The 19,936-nt window shown below is 35.6% G+C and overlaps 1 protein-coding gene across 1 annotated transcript in view; it reads left to right on the top strand.

Annotated features, from left to right (window-relative positions):
* DOCK2 (dedicator of cytokinesis 2) overlaps positions 1-19,936 on the top strand; it is a 187,111-nt gene that overhangs the window by 24,245 nt on the left and 142,930 nt on the right. Inside the window, exons 14-23 of the mRNA XM_040573039.1 lie at positions 643-767; positions 3,844-3,942; positions 5,035-5,107; positions 5,183-5,286; positions 7,278-7,461; positions 7,568-7,665; positions 9,259-9,348; positions 9,603-9,703; positions 13,107-13,241; positions 15,364-15,472. Of these exons, the coding sequence (XP_040428973.1) occupies positions 643-767; positions 3,844-3,942; positions 5,035-5,107; positions 5,183-5,286; positions 7,278-7,461; positions 7,568-7,665; positions 9,259-9,348; positions 9,603-9,703; positions 13,107-13,241; positions 15,364-15,472 (1,118 nt within the window). The remainder of the gene's footprint in view (positions 1-642; positions 768-3,843; positions 3,943-5,034; positions 5,108-5,182; positions 5,287-7,277; positions 7,462-7,567; positions 7,666-9,258; positions 9,349-9,602; positions 9,704-13,106; positions 13,242-15,363; positions 15,473-19,936) is intronic.

Genomic DNA, 19,936 nt, shown 5'->3' with positions numbered 1-19,936 from the left:
ACAGTGAGGGATAATCTGAGCTCCTGGTACATAGCTTTTTTCCTTGCTAAGGAAATGCATACTAAAAATGAAGTTGCGTACTAAAATTTTAACTTAACCTTATTTTTATTGTAACTTATCATTGTCCTTTAATTATAATAATAAAATAAATAAATGCATAAATGTTCTTACCCTCTCTTGATTTTGGATTTATGATTACGTATTTGCCAACTAAATTCACTCACTGTCTACAGTTCTTCGTTTTAAATCAAAAATCAATTCAAACCTCACTACTTTTAAACTTCATTCACGGAGAACTTTAATTTTGTTCACAGAAGACAATTAAAATAGTTCCTTCTAGAAAGGCAGCTCTTAATGTGGACAAAAGTCAGTAATGGCATCCTGCTGTCACCTCACCAGCAGGTGTCAGTGCAGGACGAGAATCGGTTGAAGGCACTTTCAGGAACCTTGTTTGGTTCGTTTCAAGGCTCAGTGTACGATCTTAGCTGAGAACAAAAGAGCTGAAAATTTTAAGTTCAGATGGAAAATGAGACGTTTTCTATGTTAACGTATTTCACTGTTGAAAAACTCTTGTGAAGTTAATCCGACCCTTTGTTCTCACAGCATTTTCATTCATTTTGAACCTTTTCATTTCTTTTTTAGGAGATATAAGAAATGACATTTATATTACACTACTGTATGGAGACTTTGACAAATACAATAAAACAACTCAGAGAAATGTGGAAGTAATAATGTGTGTTTGTGATGAAGAAGGAAAAACTCTGCCAGTAAGTTTTTTTTTTTTTTTTTTTTTTTTTTCCTGTATGACAGACAGAAATACAAAAATGAAGTACATTACGGAAGTAACCCTTAAACTTCTTTAAAATTCTTATAAAACTCATAATAGAAAACATTAGTTCTCTCACTTGTATCATCTTTTGACAGATGAATTTTATGTTTACTGTGACAAATCTATTCAAGTCCTGTACAGGTCTTGCACAGAACTGTAAAACTCATGGAAAAGAGAAATGACACTGACCCATTTTAGCTGTGACTAGGGAACAAAGATTAAATGCTGTTCCTGACAATTATTACATTGTTTATCATTCCTCCCCCCCCCCCCCTTTTTTTTGGGGGGGGGGGGGGGGGGGGGGGGGGGAAGGTGGGGAATTCTTGGAGGAACACATTTGTGCATTTAAATGTGCATTTAAATTCTATTTCTTTCACATAACAAACCTCTGATTTGTGCCAGGAGGACTGTCTGTTCCGTGAATGAAGTACATGGCAAATAACTACATTAGTGAAAACAGTGGCGTGTGGACACTGCACTTATACAACAAATATTTACAGTGTCTTTTGTCTTGTCTATTTCTGTTTTTATGAATACTTGTCTTTTCCTTAGGATTTCTTAACATCAGTTCAATATTCAGTGGGATTTTTGGCCTTCCCATTTTTGAGCTTTATACTGTTCTCTGAAACTCTACTGTGATCATGAGGGTGAAATCATTAAGATAATTCTTGAGATAAAATAAAACTGGAGAAATTCAGTGTGGTTCATGAGTTGCTGAAATGTCAGTGTGTTGATGGATTACAACTAAATATTCGACCTACAATATAGATTTAAAGCTTGAATGAAGAAAACCCTAAACTCACATAATGCCTAGGGTCCACAAAACAAATTGTAACCCTGATCAGAAAACACCTGACCGTATGACTGGTATGTATACGAAATAACTGTTGTGATATAGACTTCACTGGCTTCTACTCTGTTGGTTGCAGTTACAGATAATATGCTTAAAATATTTGCCAAAATATTCATTAAAGAAATGAACCCAGTGTAATGCATTAAATCTTGCATTCATTCCAATGAAATATATGTCCAGTGCCATGGATGCACCTTTTCTCCAAATACTAGCAGAAAATTGGGTTGTCCCTTTGTCTATGATCTGACATAGATGTTCAAATAATGCCTGCTTTCTGGGGGCAATATGCCTTACACATGCTTAAACAACAATTTTTCAGGAGTTGATTAAAATACTGTTGAAGACAAGTAATAACAAAAGCAAATGTTTTTCAATTTTAGATTTCATAAATAATCAAATATCAGTAAACTTCTAAACCTATGATTTTTTTTTTTAAACTTCAATGTTTCTAGTTATTGTACCCTATAATTCAGATTAAACCCATGTTTATTAACATGGAACTTGCTGTTCCTGTTCAGGTATCAAACTAGTTTCAGGTGTAAGGGCTGGCACTACATTTTGTTGCAAATTAAAGGCCTTTTCTTTTCTACCTGAATGCCACGGAATGCATTCAAACACATTGGTGTACAAACCTTGAAATAATTCCCTTTGTGCAAATCGGGTGTACCTTTCTGTAGTTAAGTCACAGAGACCAGGCCTTAGTAATCTTCAGGTATCAGCATCACACCTTACTTGTCACCAGATGTCTTTCCTGGTGTTTGAAAAAGACTTCTGTCACTGGATTTTTAACAGGAAAGTTGCACCTTTGCAGTAGTTAGTGCAGTTTCTATGAGGCTAGCTTCATCTGTGCCTTCAGTAGAGAATTTAGTATATTTGCTTCTTTCATGCATTGCAGTTTCACATCTGATGCCTTGTGAGGTGTCAGTGATTTTGCTTCATCCGTTATCATCGTTAGCAGTTATCCTGCATGTACAAACCTCAACAGCAGTCAGACAGGAATGAGGGAAGTAGGTTGAGACTCCTTCCAGATTCACTAAGACTGAATTTCTGTTACAACAATTTTTAACTTGACCAGAAGTCAAGGTAGAGCCATACTAGTTCTGACAATCAGTATACTGTAGTAACTTAGGCTGTCGAATGTGACCAGGTGAGAAGTAAACAGCTAAAATTCATGGAGAAACAGGTGAGTTGCAAGTTAAAACACAGAGGGAAAAAGTCCTTAAAGGGATTAGTAAGTAGATCTAGACCAGGTTATTGAAAAAAGAAATGTAGAAATTAAATTTAGCACAAGGGGCAGAACATGTAAAAACAAGAAAAAATCAGAAATTCTAAACATTGGGAAAAAACCCGGGAGAGTGTTGTATTGGTGCATCTGTATCATTTAGTTCAGAAGTAACTTTTGGTATATAAACAATACTTATGAGACTATGCTAAAATAAGAGTATTTTAAAGTCAGGGGAGAAGTCAAAGAAATAATAAAGCGAAATAATTGTTTCATTGTGTTTCTTTCCCACTAATTGAGGTGATCTATGCCTTTGTTACTTCAGTTCCTCATTTGGAAGAGAAAGGGAGCCTCTCTGTTGGTTACCTGGCTTTCCTCACAGCCCACTGTGAGCCTGTAAAAGGCCATCTACTTCTAGGTCCAGTATAATTCTGGAAAACGTTCATTTTCCTTGTGTTCAGAGGGTTGGAAACAGCATCTCCTGTCAAAGCTTTGTTTCTGTTTGTTCTTCTGTTATCAGACAGGTCTTCCTGCTCCATGGCATGTGCCAGTCCCACACTTGTATCATTTCAGGATTACATCTCCAGGCTCCCAGGCCTGAGGGAGGCCTGAGGGCCGTGGCAGTGGCTTTGCCTTTCTGTTGCCCTGGTTGCTGGGCCCTCAGGGGATGGTACCTGAGGTGTGAAAGGTTCATTCCCTTAGTCCAGGGCTGCCGTGGGCTCCAGGGGCTTCGGCCCTCAGTGAGCATGGCCTCAGCATGGCAGAGTGAGGGCAGGTGGTCCTGCACCCGTCCCGTCAGGCGCTGAGGTAAAGTGGGGGGTGGGATGGCAGAGGCTCTTGATCATCAGGTCAGCTGGTTTGGTTGGTTTTGCACAAGTGACAAAAACTCACAGAAATGAGTGAGCCACTATGAACTGTTTCTTTCTTCCTTCCTGTAAGAATGCTGTTTGCCTGGGAGCAGGGGACAAACCCGTGAGTGAATACAGATCAGTTCTCTACTACCAGGTCAAACAGCCACGCTGGATGGAAACATTAAAGGTATGGTGCAGAAACTTTTCACTTGCATTATTTCCTCATCACTTGTTGGCACCTCAGGTAGTGTTGCATAGCATCAGCTTTTTATAAAATAGGTTTAAAATACCTTCACCCTGAATAAAACAAGAAGGGTAGTGTCTTAGTCAGATATCAGTTATTAGGGCTACGTGTTTACTGAGGCTTGAAATTTGGCTTAGAAAAATGATGTTAAGATCTTATCTAGCAAAACAAATGAGATCGTCTTAGATAACCTCACGTCCTAATATGCTTCATGAAAAATTATATACTGCATTTGTTTTATTGCTGTGAAATATTAGGGGTGAGGAACTTCAACTACCTGAAAAAAATCAGAAAGAGGCATAAAATAATATTCTTTTGGACAGAAGAAAGCTGTTCTAAATTACTTCAGATATACGCTACTAATTATCAAATCCAGCTTTAATGTCTTTGAATGGAAAATACCTAGAAGCTTCTAGAAGTAGTTCTTATAAAGCATGTCTCTGGCTTGATAGTGTGATATATATATTTTTTTAATTTATTTTTTATGAAGACATCTACTGAAGATTATATTGTCATGTATGGCAAGCCTGCAGTTACAGTAAGGGGTGGTGTGTGTCCCCGAGATAGCTCAGGGCAGGGAGGGAATGTCATTTGTGTCATTTGAAACATTAATGTGTTTTTAAATATATTTGTTGTTTTGAAAACATTGACCAGTCCTGTGTTTTGGTTTGTGTACTATTTTGTTTTTTAAAAGTTGTGTGTATTTCAGACTTCTGTATGGAAACATTTTAATAGAATTATTAACAGTAGATCCATTTGTTAATAAAAGTGTAGTTAATATAAAGTGTGTTATGCAGTAAAAAATTTAAAGGGAAGTTGAGTTGTGAGTCTACTTGACGGAATGCAGATCTAAAGTTTTAGAATTATAAACATGTTGCTATTAATATTTTTTGTTAACAATTGGTCTTTTGTTGCATGCATGTCATAATCACATATGCTGCTTTAAAAATAAAGCAGTCATTCTCAGATTCTACTCAAGGATTTGAAGAGGAATTTAATTATTAAAATATACGTTTTTTTCTGATTTTACTAAAGGTAGCAGTTCCTATTGAAGACATGCAAAGGATACATCTGCGCTTTATGTTCAGACACAGGTCATCTCAAGAGTGTGAGTAGAGAATTTTTACTTCGGTGAATTTTAATTCCTTGATCAGTAGCCAACTGCAAATGTTCTGTTTTGCAGCTAAAGATAAAGGAGAGAAGAATTTTGCAATGGCCTACATAAGGCTTATGAAGGAGGATGGAACAACTCTTCAAGATGGCATCCATGATTTGTTAGTCCTAAAGGTATTGGATTTTTTTTCCTTTTTTCCTCCTTAAGAGATCTTTGTTTCACACTATTGTCTTTGACTGCATTGTTTATCTTCCCTGTGCTAAATGAATTTTATTAATCTATTGAAGACAAAAATTATATTTTCATCTGAGGAAAAAAAAAAAAGGTGCAACTTCTTCCTTGGCTGGTAAACATTATCTTACATTTTAATTACAGTTAGATGATTTAAGAACAATGAGAGACACTTACTCTTCGTCATATTTTTATTGGGTATTATGATTTTGGCTTTCCCTATTACAAAGGAAGTCATGTGAGAGCTAAGTACTTGGATATGTACCATTATTCTGGCTGAAGAGAGGTGTTTTTTCGTTCACTTACAGTCTTTATTAGATGAACGATCACAGAATGTAATCTTAGGGAGTTGTTGCTTCAATTTTGTAGTTTCTCAGATACCAAACTGAAAGTTCCAGGAATTTGATTTTGGACACAAAGAGCATTGTTTTTACTCACCCTGATTGAACATAGATAGGATTATGACTTTGTGATTTGAAGCAGGGAACATATGTCTTGAGATTGTTTTGTGTTTTGTTTGTATTATTTCTTATGTTGGAGAACAAGCAGGAACTATGAACCAGGATCCATCGCCAATTCACTAGAATATTTACTTGTTTCTTCTATTTGTTAGTGTTCTTTTCAGTAAACTAGTTTGCCATAACAAATGGCAAGCGATACACATACAACTAAATCAAGTTGTACTTGATTTTCACTGCCTTCAGACATGGAATCTTTCTGACTTTTGGATCACATTTTCAAGTCTTTTCAAAATGTCTGTATAACTTGTCTCAAAAAAAAGAAGTCAGAATTCCCTTCTTGTTCCAGAAATTCTGAGAAGTAATTACTTGACAAGATTGATACAACCATGAAAGTCAGTAATACTGTCTTTTTTTGCAGCTTAAGGATTACGCGTTTTGTCATTTTACATATATTTATAGTCAGTGTTTTGAAACTTTCTTGTTTAATAGGACAAAGACTATAGACATTGAAGCAGATACGAACTAAAACATTAGAAAATCATTCTAGATTGTTTTTTGCAACTCTTTGTATACATGTAATTGTAGTCTAAGAATATGAGACGATTGAATCAAATCTGTTGAGGTGTTACAGCTTGAAGTGACAGAGTTCATAAATGCATGGGGGGAACTTTCTTTACCAATTGTGTTAAAGAAAAATGATGTTTTCTAAACAGTTAGGAATGCAATTTTCATTGCCTTCCAGTCCTGAGTAGGAATCAAAAGTTGAGATGTAACAAATCTCAGTGAGGGCTATGGCATGCAGCTTGATGAAATGGTATAGTAGGGAGAGAGGGGGCATAGATCAGGAAATACATCTTGCGTCTTTGTCTGTGGTGTTCCTGCTACTGAAAACCATGAATTCCGACATCTCTGTTGCTTATTCACTACAGCATATTGGCAAACCTAAAATATAATCTCACCATGTCCTGGTCTGTCCTGAAATTTTATGTTGAAGGTCCAGGTATGAAGCTGTAATAGACATACCAAAATAGAGCTGCTATTCTTACCCTATCAATCCAATTTTCTGTTCTTAAATTGTGTGCAGACATCATAACTATATGACCTGTATCCTGTGTACAGTCTTCAAGGTGATGCTCAGTGGTCTCATCTTCTATCTCTAGTCACATCTTAATGAGAAGTCTGATCTTGCTTTTATTCTGCTAGTGATATCATAATTCCTCCCTGAGCCCTTAAAACACATATCTTTTCAATTTTTGAATTTTCACAGTATGCTCATTGTAGTCTTGTGAAGCCCTTTTGCTGCTGGGACTTTTGTTTTCTTTATTATTTTTATTGCATTAATTTATTGTATTCATTTAAGTCCGTAAAAACATATCTTTTTATTTACTTTTGTACAAAATACAAAATAACTCTACTTTAAAATCCAGTGTTATGAAGTATGTGATAAATGATAAATACGTTATTTTTTTCAGGGTGACAGTAAAAAAATGGAGGATTCTAGTGCATATTTGACATTACCTTCTACACGGCAACACATAGAAAATAAAGGAGCGACCATAGGCAGGAACTCAAGTATTGTAGGCGGGCTTTCAGTAAGCTCACGAGATGCATTTTATATTTCAACTCTGGTTTGTTCTACAAAGTTAACTCAGAATGGTATGTATTTTCTAAACAGGTAGACATTTTAGAAAGAAGACTTCTGCACAAATGAGAAATCACATATTAAATTTTCATGTTTGTCTGTCCATTTATTTTCTATTAGTGGGCTTACTAGGTCTCTTGAAGTGGCGTATGAAGCCAGAGCTGCTACAGGAAAACCTGGAAAAACTGAAGATTGTGGATGGAGAGGAAGTTGTGAAAGTATATCTTTTGTTGTTGGTGTTTTGTAAATAGTGCATAAGAATGCAATACTGGATTCCTTTCTGGATGCTTTTATCAGATTTCTACTTTGTCTTATACTAACATTTTATGCAATATATGTGGATGTGTATGTAGAAACACACATGATCACAAGTTTAAATAATGCTGATAAGGACAGATGCGCACAGAACTGATCTTGAAATTAACAAAGCAAGAACATCTCTTTCTCTCTAGAACTATACTTTTTACTTCTTAGGGATAAGTGCCTGATTCTACCCAGGGAACAGGCTTTCCATTTTGTCTTGTGTTTCAAGATTCAGTCGATTCATTTGTTGTCAACTAGACTAAACTTTGTGTGGGAGTTCTTTAGTTGTATTGTGCTGTGACACATGCTAAATATGTTTGGAAAATCTTTCTGAAGTAAGAGTTTGTAATCTTATTTAAGATAGATTCTCTATTTTGATGCACAAAGAAAAAGAACTAATAGTCTCCAAAATGACCAAAATTAATTGTAAGTTTGAAAGGAGTATTTTGCTGTCAAGTCTGAAATGATGAAAGAACAAATAATTGGTTCTTGCTGTTAGATTTAATCAAATTAAGTGTGACTCCAGTATTCAGATTAGGAGTCTCTTACATTTTTGTTTTTTTAAACAAAAGCGGTAGACACCTCTCCTGTTTCTTTTGTAGGAGGGCAAACTTATTTAAAAAACAAACAAACAAACAAACAAAAAAAAACAGAAAAAAACAAGCAAAAACACCAGAGACTTATGAGTGGCTCAGGCCTTATGAGGAGTGGCTGATTGAGCTGGGGTTTTTTAGCATGGAGAAAAGGAGGCTTGGGGAGACCTTACCACACTCTACAATTACCTTAAAGGAGTCTATAGCAGAGTGGGGATCAGTCTCTTCTCCTACGCACCAAGTGATAAGACAAGAGGAAATAGCCCTAAGTTGTGGCGGGGGGGAGGAGGTAGGTTGGATATTAGGGAAAAATTCTTCAATGAAAGAACAGGCTGCCCAGTGAAGTAGTTGCGTTACCATCCCTTGAGGTCTTCAAAGTTCATATAGATGTGTAGCTTTGTGACATGTTTTAATAGTGGACTTGGCAGTGCTAGATTAAATGTTGGGCTGGATGATGTTAGAGGTTTTTTCCAAACTAAATGATTCTATGACTTGGTTTCCAAGTCACTGAGGAGCTATCCTTTGATTTAAAGAGACTTGAATAAGACCACAGAAGTTGAAAGCATGTTTTTAATCACCATATGTAGGTAACAATAGCAACTACAATAAGTACCACTAAGGAACTAGGAATGCAGTTTTAGATAACTATCATTAGTTTATGTAACATTTTTAGCTTAATTCCATAAGCTTTGAGCTATGTATATGTTATTGATTGCTTATGTCTGAGGATTTAAGTTCATAAATTAAAGAAACTAGAGCCTAAATCCTCAGAAGTGTGTTCTAAATTTGGCTGATACTTCAGTAAAGGCCTCTAAAAATCCTCTCTTGAGAAAAACAGCCTCCTATCTGAAAACTGAATTGTGTGGTTTTCAAGCTGAATTGGCTGTCAGTTTGTCTTTTCATGTTTTTGTATAGTTTCTCCAAGATACGCTGGATGCCTTGTTTAACATCATGATGGAACATTCCCACAGTAACGAATATGATATCCTTGTCTTTGATGCACTGGTAAGAATGGGCAATGGGTGATTTAATCTGTCAAGAATCCTATGAATGTGAACGAACTATCACATTGTTTATCTCAAGAAAGTAGACTCAAAATCTCTGCAGAAAAGATAGGATATTACTATTTCCAAAACTATAAAAAAAAAAAAAAAAGACACTTTCAAAATAGCGGTTTATCACAAATGTTTCAGGAGACTAATGTTTTCATTTGAAGTGTGACTTTACGGAAAAGGCTAATTATGTCCATTTCTGTTCAGATATATATCATAGGACTCATTGCAGACCGTAAATTTCAGCATTTTAACACTGTTTTGGAAGCATATATCCAACAGCATTTTAGTGCAACCTTGGCATACAAGTAAGTTTTTTTCTTTTTTCTCCCTTTTTCTTTATTCTAAAACCTCTGCAATCAAATTAAATAAAGGAAATACTGTTATTTTCTGATGTAATTATTAAAGTTGTTCAGATGCTGCTTTTTGCTTATCTGGAAACAGACCTGCCTGTGAGAAACAGATATGACCATAGGTAGAGTTAATTGACAAAAAGTAATTGATTTGGGGTTAAACAATTCTTTGACATTCATTTTTCTCATCTGAATTATGTTGCTGTGTCTACACATCATCTGTATCCCATCAAATTTGTCAAAAAATTGCTATAAATCCTCTTCCTTTACATTCCTGATCTTAATCTGAAATGCTTTAAGTGGGGACATGAGGATGTCATTAACCCATTTATGTAGGTTTCCACATATTCTTTTAGAGCAAACAAACTCATGGGGGAAAAAAAAGTGGAATCTTTGTATGCAGTTCACTATCTGATACTGTACCTGAAAGGTTTAGGTGCATTTAAATCAAATTTCCAAATTTGTTACACGGTCTGTTGTGAACTGGAGTCTTACTATTTACTACATGGTCATTCCAGTGGGAAGGTAGAGGGTTGGATCTTCCATATAATGCCCAAATGGGAAGGTATGCTTTAATAGAAAAGAACAAAAACTGTGGAGACACATAGACACATTATGCAATAAATTTAATACTGGATTTGTTCTTTGTTCCAAACATACTTTTGGAGGGGGCAGTAGGATAAAATTGCTTTGGCTTATGAAGAACTATGATGTTAATCAGTTTCTGTGCATCTCTGGGAAGTGCCAATAGGATATATATATTTCATTTACCTTAAGTCTTGTTCTGGCAGTTCAATGGGGGTGACTGATTGAAACAAAACTTTAATTGGAGATTTGAATAATGGATAAAAGACCTTAGCTGAAGGTTTGGAATAGGTGAGAATATATTGTACTGTTCTGTGATGAATATGCACCAGTTCCAGTTCAACAGGAAAAGTCCCCCAGATGTTGCATTAGAAGATAAGTTTGCTTGCAGTGCACAGTCAATCCTTTTTCATGTTCTAGGGAAGCTGAAGTCAGCTTTATTGGGCCCAGAAAGCTCAAGCAACTAACTATGTGGTCTTTAATTCTCCTTCATTCCATATGTAATTAGCACATGCAATTTAATGCATTAGTATTGTGAAAGTAGAGAAGATCGGGTACAGAACCTCTTAGGACAGCCTAATTTGTTTGAAGTCTTTCGAAGACTTACCTGACTGGCATTTTCTAATGATTTAATCAAAGCTGCAGAGGCAAAATCATGGTTAAGGTTGTTCTCAAAATCTTGCACTTTCTTGGAGCCATTCCTTCCTAGTACACCATGGATGATACAGTCTGTTTCAAGAATAATTTATGAAATACAGATAACTGTATATGGCCTAATTCATAGTCAGGAAGGAGATGCTGTGTCTCAGACATACTATGACCACTTTTTCTTTCACATGAAGCTGCCCCTAAATTTGTGGAAAAGGAGAATTGACTGTAGGACACAGCTTTCATTTCTGACATTTTATCATACTTGATGGCTGCAGTTCCTTGGAGGTGGACAGGAGGGTGATCTTGGAGTTCCGTGCATCACTTATGCTGATTCGCATTTAAAACAATATCCATGATATGTGAGAGGTTTAAAGAAAAAAAAAAAAAAACAAGAAAAAAAACTTTTTTGTTTCCTTCACTTGATATAAAGTAGTAAGACACATTAGACTAGTTATTTTGTGATCAAACATGAGTCTGATGTTTTTCATAGGAGCATATTTTTAATGCTGGGTATTATCAGCAAAAGATTACCTTTCTTTGCCTCAAATTTTCTTCACTGCTCCTTTATACCCAGTGTCCAAGTTAAACATGAGTTCTTATAGAGACTTACGCCTCTGGAGATTTGAGCAGATACTCAAAAGCTTTGGATGTGAGGCATGACAATTTATAGTACATGGAAATAAGTTGCCAGGTCAGCAGCAGATTAACTTCGGTCAGTACCTTTCCTGCAGTTAGTTGTCATTGTGTTATTAGAGGCATTTCCTGATGCTAGCAATGATGCATTGCTAATTATCCTTGCTCCAGTGTAATGTGAAGAGTTTTTGTAATAGCCTGTACTTAGACCCCAATGCCTAGATTCCCATTGTCAGGTGCCACTGATTAGGCCAATTGAAGTTGTAGGTCAGTCAAGCAAGGAAGATTTGTTGAAAGTCATTCCTAAATAGATGTTTTGACCCCATTAGATGATACGGTCTTTTGGTCAAACTGTGAGGTCTTCGCTCAGTTTCTGTTTAGTCATCCATTTGTACCTAGTTCTTATGTAGAGTTACGAGAGGACTTAACATTGAGAGTTGAGGGACCTTGAGTGGACTGACACTGCATATAAGTTAGATAAATTTTATTCTAACTCAGTATAGAGCTGTGAATTCAGAGAAGTGATATGAAGCAGTAAATAAAAAAAAAAACAAAATGGATGTAGTGCCCCAGAAGGCTGAGAGGCTGAGAGTATGATATTTTGGTTCTGAAATCTGAGGTAGGCTGGTGCTGTGGGGCTGACAATGTCTGTATTTTGTGCAGTAGCTAGAGGTTCTTGAACTATTATTTCCATGTGAGTATGTCCCAGATATAATAGTCACTTCATAATGTTTGATCATTCCAGCTGGTGAACTGTTAAATTTCATCAACAACCAAGTACTAGTTTGAGGTTGGTTGGTTGGTTGGTTGGGGTAGGGGATAGTAGGTTCCCACTGTTGTATTGATCTGCAGGGAAAAAATAAAACACACTGATTTCAATTTCTTTTATGGCCATGTTATGATTAAGATTACATCCTTAATATTACTTTAAACATTTAGGATAAAACTAAAACTATAAATATAGGGACTTTTATTTATAGATGATCTTTTGCACTTTTATAACAGGCTGTGTGTTAGTTTAGCAAAAACTGCCTTTGGATACAAACCCAGGAGGTATTTAAATAAAATACATACCTTAAGCAGATATTGCAGTGTACAGGGAGGTTGAAACATTTACAGTCAGTTAATTTAAAGCATGTAGTGCTGTTGAACCACTGGATTGCTACTTAATGCAGGTAGGTAGGCAGAAATAACATTTGTGCTACCTTGTACATATATATTATAAACTTTTTTTTAAAACGCTTCCAGGATTGTGTGAAATTATGCTGCTGGTGTGAGAATTCAGATTGGTTTCTTGTTTGTGCAGTTAAGAATTTGCTCATTTCTTTTATTCTGATAGAATTTGTGTGACATTAACACAAAAATAAATGCTGTATGTTCTGTTGTGTGAATGCTTGATTAAGAATAAATATTCTCTTAGAGTTGGCAAATGAGTTAGAGAAATTAATTTTAGAGAAGGTTATTTTAAAAATGTCTTTTTTAACTACAGGAAACTAATGAGTGTTCTGAAGACATACTTGGATACCTCCAGCCGAGGAGAGCAATGTGAACCTATCCTAAGAACTCTGAAAGCACTGGAATATGTTTTCAAGTTCATTGTTAGATCAAGGACATTATTTTCACAGTAAGTGCCCATGCTATAGCCACTTATCTATCAGCGCAATACCACAAAGAGTAGTAGACCTGTGAAACAGAAGAATTTGATTCCAGAACTGTTTTTTTAAATTATTTTTTGTAAATAAAACCCAAACATTTTCTTATACTGCAACTGGCCTAAAATACAGACTTGCTAAAATAACATTTTTTGAGAGGGAATCCTCAAATAATTGCCATGTGATTTACAGTGTAGGCTCCAGAGATGTATTTAGTAATAGCAGCCAATTTCAAAGGATGATTATTTCTTGTATCAGATGGCTTGGCCTAAGACCAATGTATGCCCAAACTTTGTGACAGATGGCGTGAAGCTGTATGCTTGTCCTTGAGATAGTTGTGTTCAGAAGTTCAGACTGCAAGGAACAAGGTAATTTTCAGTAATCATTGTCCAACTGAATGTAGAGTTACAGACAAGCAGGAGCTTATAAGAAATTCTAAAAGGACTAGATATGTATAGCTTAGCCAAACAGATGGGGCATATTGTTTATGAGTGGTATTCAGGTATAGGGAAAAGGGAGAGAAGGAGAAAGAAGGAGTTGGAAGGAAGAAAACTATACTGTAGTGACTGTGGCCCCCACTTCCTCCACTGGCCCTTAAGTATTCTCCCTGCATCGCACCGATCCCATCCACATCCTCTTTTCTTTCTTCATTCCTGCTCTCTCTCTGCATTTATCCTCAGCTGTTTCCCCCGTAGTACTTCTTCTGTTGTTCCCCTGATACTTGCCTGAAGAGATGCAGTGCCGGAAGATAGATAGTGACAAATTCAGGACTGTGGGTACACCCAGTTGTTGGCTGTAAAACTTGAGGGTTGGCAGCCAACAGAACAGGGAAGTGTTCTGGTTTTATCTGCTTTTGTTAAGTAAGAGCTGTAATACAACTTTTCTCTGTTACTCTGCCCAGTTCTTCAAAAAATCCACCTAGGTGTATAGTTTTGTAAAATTAAGTATATTATTTGTTGAATTATGAAATTCTGACTGAAATAGGAGTAGATTCAGAAGTGGCTGGCTACTGGTAAATAGTCCCTTAGACATCGTTTTGTCTCTAAGAACTTGCTATTTATAGATAGATACAGACAAACAAGATGAGAAGCTGTAAAAACAAAGGGGATGGCGCTCATGGGGATAGAATATAGCTAGCAGTGCAAAAGCTTTGTTTTAATTTTTTTAATAGGTGTCATGGCAAAAGGGGATATTGTGAGCCTTGTTGGAGGAAGCATTGCGTAGAGCATTATGGAAAACTTGTTGCAAGGCTGATGGTCAGAGAAGCCAGGGATTTTTCGTTGCTTGTTTGTGTTCGTTTTGTTTTGCTTGAAGAACTTCAGTCTCCATCTTAATCTTCAGTATTAGTGGGCAGCAGAAAGTGTGTACATCTGACAGTCTATGATAAATGGAGTTGTTGCAATATGGTGCATATTCAAGCGAGTACCTGTACATATCTATTTGTTTTAGTTTTCCTTACAACAACCTTAACCAAAGTTAACCAAAGGTCTGAAACTCTATATTCAGTTGGACAATCATTATTACAGACTGTAATTGTTCTTGTAAGAACATAGCTGCTGAAAAAAATAAGGAATCTGTTAACAGTATCTTCTGGTACTGAGTATCTGTCTCAAGTTTTTGTGATTTAACTTTTCACAGTCAAGACTGTCAGACTGGACTATGAAAAAGGAGGAAATGTGGAAAAAATGGATTTGTATATTTTATTCCCTTGAGAAAAGTTGGGATTTAGGATTAATTTTTGAAAGTTTAGAATAGCCTTCTCTGAGATGAATCTTTTGAATTAATAGAGCTGAGACAGATCCTCACTTGGAAAGTGAACTTTTTTTTTTAAAAATAACTTCAGACATATGAGATTTCATTATTTAGAGGCTTTTTTCAAAAAAAAAAAGTAATCTGAAAACTTTGTTACATTGTGCTCAAGCTACAGAATACTTACTACAGTGAATAACAGATATTTTCCCCAATTGTTCTATCTATGTACATAATATTGGATCAACTTTTAAAATCTATTTTTGTTATTTTTGAAACTTGGTACACTTAGAATGATGAAAATTTCCTGATTCTGAAATGATAACACAGTGCATGTCTCAATAGATTATATGAAGGCAAAGAGCAAACAGAATTTGAAGAATCTATGAGGAGACTCTTTGAATCCATCAACAACCTGATGAAAAGCCAACATAAAACTACCATTTTGTTGCAGGTTGGTGTGTTCTTGGAAATTTTATTTTTATTTTTTTTTTATTTTTTAATTTGTTCTTGTATGGGGTTTTGTTCCTTGGTGTTTTATTGTTTTGTTTCATTTTGGTTTTGAAATTGAGGGTAAGATAGTCTTAGGTAATTTATCTTTTGTTTCTCTTTTGTAGCTGTCCTTTATTCAAGATCACGTTGCTTAGTAAATTTGAAGTAGAAAAGGTCAGGAGAAGATAAATTTATATAATTTCAAACATGCAATGAGTGACTGAAAGAACTAAAATATGGATGCTAGAATTTCTCAAGGAATATAGGGAAGTGAAGCCTCCAGTGAGAGCTGAGCATTTCTTGAGTTTCTTCAGGTTGTGCTAAACAGGTATTCTACCATCTGAGTTTGAAAAGTAAACTTGATAGTATCAGCGTTTTGGAGGTGAGTTACTTAACTGAAAGTAGTGTCAGTGTTTCCCATACATGTCAGTGTTAATTATTCTTACGTTTTAGAACCCTGTGCTTTAAGAAAACTAGAAAAGCAGGAACTATTAGGGCTATTAATATCAAACAATTGGTATGTAGTTCTATATTGAAATAGAATGTTACCAGGGCTGTGTGCTTAAAGCAGGAAACAGAAGATTTTACTGGATTACTGCAGTATTAATGCTTCATACATTCTTTCCCTGAACTCATTGTTTTAGTAGGCTTGAGTTTTCCTTTGGTTCTATGTTTTGATTCCTTTTGCTTTGAGGTTTAGTAGAAGACTGGAAAAATTTTCTACCTTGAATAAATGTTCCCAGGTGAATGATGGTCTTGAGATTTGTGTTCTCTGACACTTTGCCTGGAATGATGCATGCCTGAGAAAGAGCTAAACATCAGTATTACTTCAATTTTATAATACTATGATTATAGTAATGCTTTAAAAGCATTTGAAAACAATTCAGATACTATCTGTGGTTATTTGACACTTCTGCACAGATGTTCGGGGGAATAGTTTATACATTTGAAAGACATAGCATCAGAATTAGAAAACTTCAGAAGAAAAAAGTTTCTAACCAAAAGTAATACTAGAAGAGATTGTTTTTATAACAGTGTCTGTTCTTGTGGTAGTTATACTGTATTAGTATGTTAATTATCTACCAAATAGATCTTGGTGGCTTTTATGTTACTCAGGAGAGGCATGTCATGTCAGTGCATGAATGGAATGAGAAGTATCCCATTGTAGTTAAGGTCCTGCTGCTGGAAATAAGTTTCTTGGAAAAACAAAATGAAAAAAAAAACCTGTCGTAAACTCAATAGGCATGTCGGTCACAGTAGCTTTCACAATGGACGATATATATCTCAGTGACTATTTGGAGGAGACTTCAGTTATGGTACTTGAGCCTCCTCCTTTGGCAGGTAGATGAGAATTGTCTGTAACTGGCCAGAAAACTGGAGATCATTTCTGCATTGGGTGAAATAGACTGGAAAGGGGTGGAAATAGATTTATAAATCTGCCTCTGCCTAAAACCAATACTGATTTTTCCCATTTAATTTTGGGATGTTAAACATTGTACTAGTGCTTATTTAAATTTGCAGGGTAAGGGACAGGTTATTTCTCAGAGATACTACAAAAGCACATGATTTCATAGGTGTTACACCTTATAAACTCCCCAAATACCTGTGAAGTTTAGTTTGGAAAATGTAAAGAATTATTTTGAAATCTAAAGTGTCTTTTGGTGTCTGCTGATTATTTTATTTTATTTTTTTTTAGACTCAGAAACTTGGAACTCAGTATTTTAGTAGGTAGTAATTTCTGAGTCACTTTTATTGATACCAGTCATACTCAGACTTGTGTTGAATATTAATTCAGTCAGGGGAAGATTGTTCCTAAAACATGTCATATGGAACAGCCTAGTCAGTGCCGAAAGCGCTTTATTGTTTCAATTTAACTAATTTTATCTTCAGAGTGATATCTTACTTTCTAATCTGTTACATGCTGTATAAATTTATGAAAAGCTTAAAAATAAAAATCTAGCTTTTCAATCTCCTGTTCTAAAATTAGCTGAAGTGAATAGATACTTTGACTTATCTTTCTCAAAGCTCAAGAAGTAAAATATGTTTCTCTTTTCCAGTGTTATTTATATAAGCTTTGAACAACCAAAAGATTAAATTGTTAGTTTATTGTAGGTAAACTAAAAATTCATATTTAAATCCAAATTAGCCTTTTTTGATACTAATGGAATTGATGAAGTTACTTCTTTGGCTTAAAGATGCAGACAGAATGCGTTTCTCAACTTCTGCATCACATGATGGTGTCATTTTACTACAATTAGGATCATCGTTTCAATATCCTAACTTTGCCGATGCAGAGCATTTTCTGATGTTTGAAAGCACTCGTATGAAGTGTGAAGTGACCTGTTTTCAAGTTTTGGAATGTTGCTTTGTAAAGAGAGAGCCACCGGTAGGCAGGATTGGGAATGTTATTAATTCACAAGTGTGAGATTCTATGTGGATGTGCAGAATTAAGGACTTGTCCTTTTAGGAGACTTATTACATATTTACTTGTAATTCTTTAAAATGATAATTTCAGAACTTAACTAGTTCACTGCTGATGATACTGAAGTAGTCCAGGTCTTCTTCAATAGTAGACGTAACCTGTTTTTTGTTTTTGTTTTTAAATTTGTCTCAACAGCATGATATTACAATTCTGTTGCATTTATCAGTTGCCTCTCTGTAGCCGTTGCTGATGAATTCTTGTAGTCTTTAGACAGGGTTTTTCAGAAAATTTATACCTCTGAGGATAGACCTTGTGAACTCTGGAAATAGATTTCCAGAACCTGCAAATGGTTCAAAGGAGAATCCCGGGGCAGGGTGTGTGTTTGGGGGGGGGGAGGGGCAGTGAGAAGTTTTCAGTAACTTTCCCTTCTGCAGATATGATTTGTATAAAGTATCTCTGTGTATATCATCTCTTTTTTATTTTGAATAAAATCTGATCAATTATTTTTGAATTTCAGGTGATGTGTTTTATAAGGTCAAACTCTTGATATCTGATTTGTGCTCTGTGCCTGTGCCTTCTCACTGACAAGCCTATGCTCTCAACCTGAAATTACAAGTGAAAGCCCTGCTTCTTTCCAAAAGTTTCCAAAAGTTGTGCTGTCTCTCTGGTGGATGCATCAGATTTGACCTACAGATAGTTTTGTCTGTTGCTAATGTTGGCCATGCCCAGCTTGCTGTTAGGCCCTGATTTTAGTAAGTAGTACTCTCAATTCCACGCATGCTTTCAGAAACCTCATATGACACATTCTCAAGGTCATAGAATCAAAAGAGGAAGAAATTGTTTATGGCACTGAACAGCATGAAGACAGTGTAGTATGAAGATGCTATCTTATTCCTCTCAATCTTTACCATACATTTTTGACTCATCCACACTGCTGCTGAATGATGCTGCAGTAGATTCTATGAGTTTAAAATGGTACAGAGATAAATAGGTAATTTTTGAGAGAATAAGGCTGGAAAGGTGCTGACAGTGATGCTTAGGCTGGGGTGTACAATAGGTGATAGCATAGTGAGTTGCAAAGTTGCCTTGATAGCAAATAAAATTAGACTTAGAAGCTACTGGTGCCTTGCTTCCTGAGAATGTTCTTTTCATCTCATGGATACTTGAATATGTATAATGTAATGTTGCAAAAGAGGGCAACTAAAAAACTAAGCTTAGTCAGGAGTAAAGGTTAAAATAAATTTAACATTATATTGTATATGTATGAAATAATTCTCTACAATGCTGTGGAGTTTCTGTATCCTGCTTAAAAATTAATCTCTAAGGTCTGAACAATGCAGAACATTTTGTACTGCTTACTAGGAGATTTTTATGACTTCATTAAGGGCAGTGCTCAGTTGTGTCCATAGTGCATCATTTAAAGCAATTACTGCAAATGAAACTTAGCAGTTTGAAAGAATGAATATACTTGCTATTGTACTTCAGATGGTACTACAGATCTGAGTATAATGGTAGCTACATCCTTCCCTTTTCCCTCCTTGTACAGATACAAAATAGGTACTATATGGGAAGGCAAACAGCTCAAAAATTCCTCGTGTCTCTCCAGTATTGCTTGAATTATTTCATGGTCACTGGTGGCACTATCCTTTGTCAAACATCTTTCAGAGCAACTGTGAATTAGTATAAAACAAAATTCAGAAGATCCTATTGTAGAATATTTTCACCAACATATTACTGAAGTAAAACTGGACCTAGGACTAGTTTCTAGTCTACCGATTTACAGGTATCTGTACAGGTGTTTTAAATAGCCCCATTATTTCACAGTCCTGTAAAGAATACATTTTGTTCACCTGTTTCAAGGAGGTACTAGTGGATAGGAGCAGAAGAAGATTTAATCTTGTTCAGGTGGCAGCAGCATTTAAATACTCCTTTGACCTTCCTGGAGTTGTGTATGAGTGTGGTGGTGATGTATGCAGATGAAGAGTTTTATCTGAAGGTATTTTA

Source organism: Cygnus olor, chromosome 14 (genome assembly GCF_009769625.2).
Source record: "Cygnus olor isolate bCygOlo1 chromosome 14, bCygOlo1.pri.v2, whole genome shotgun sequence".
NCBI classification, from domain to species: Eukaryota; Metazoa; Chordata; class Aves; order Anseriformes; family Anatidae; genus Cygnus; species Cygnus olor.
Note: the sequence above shows the minus strand (reverse complement) of the source record. Positions and strands in the feature narration are given on the sequence as shown.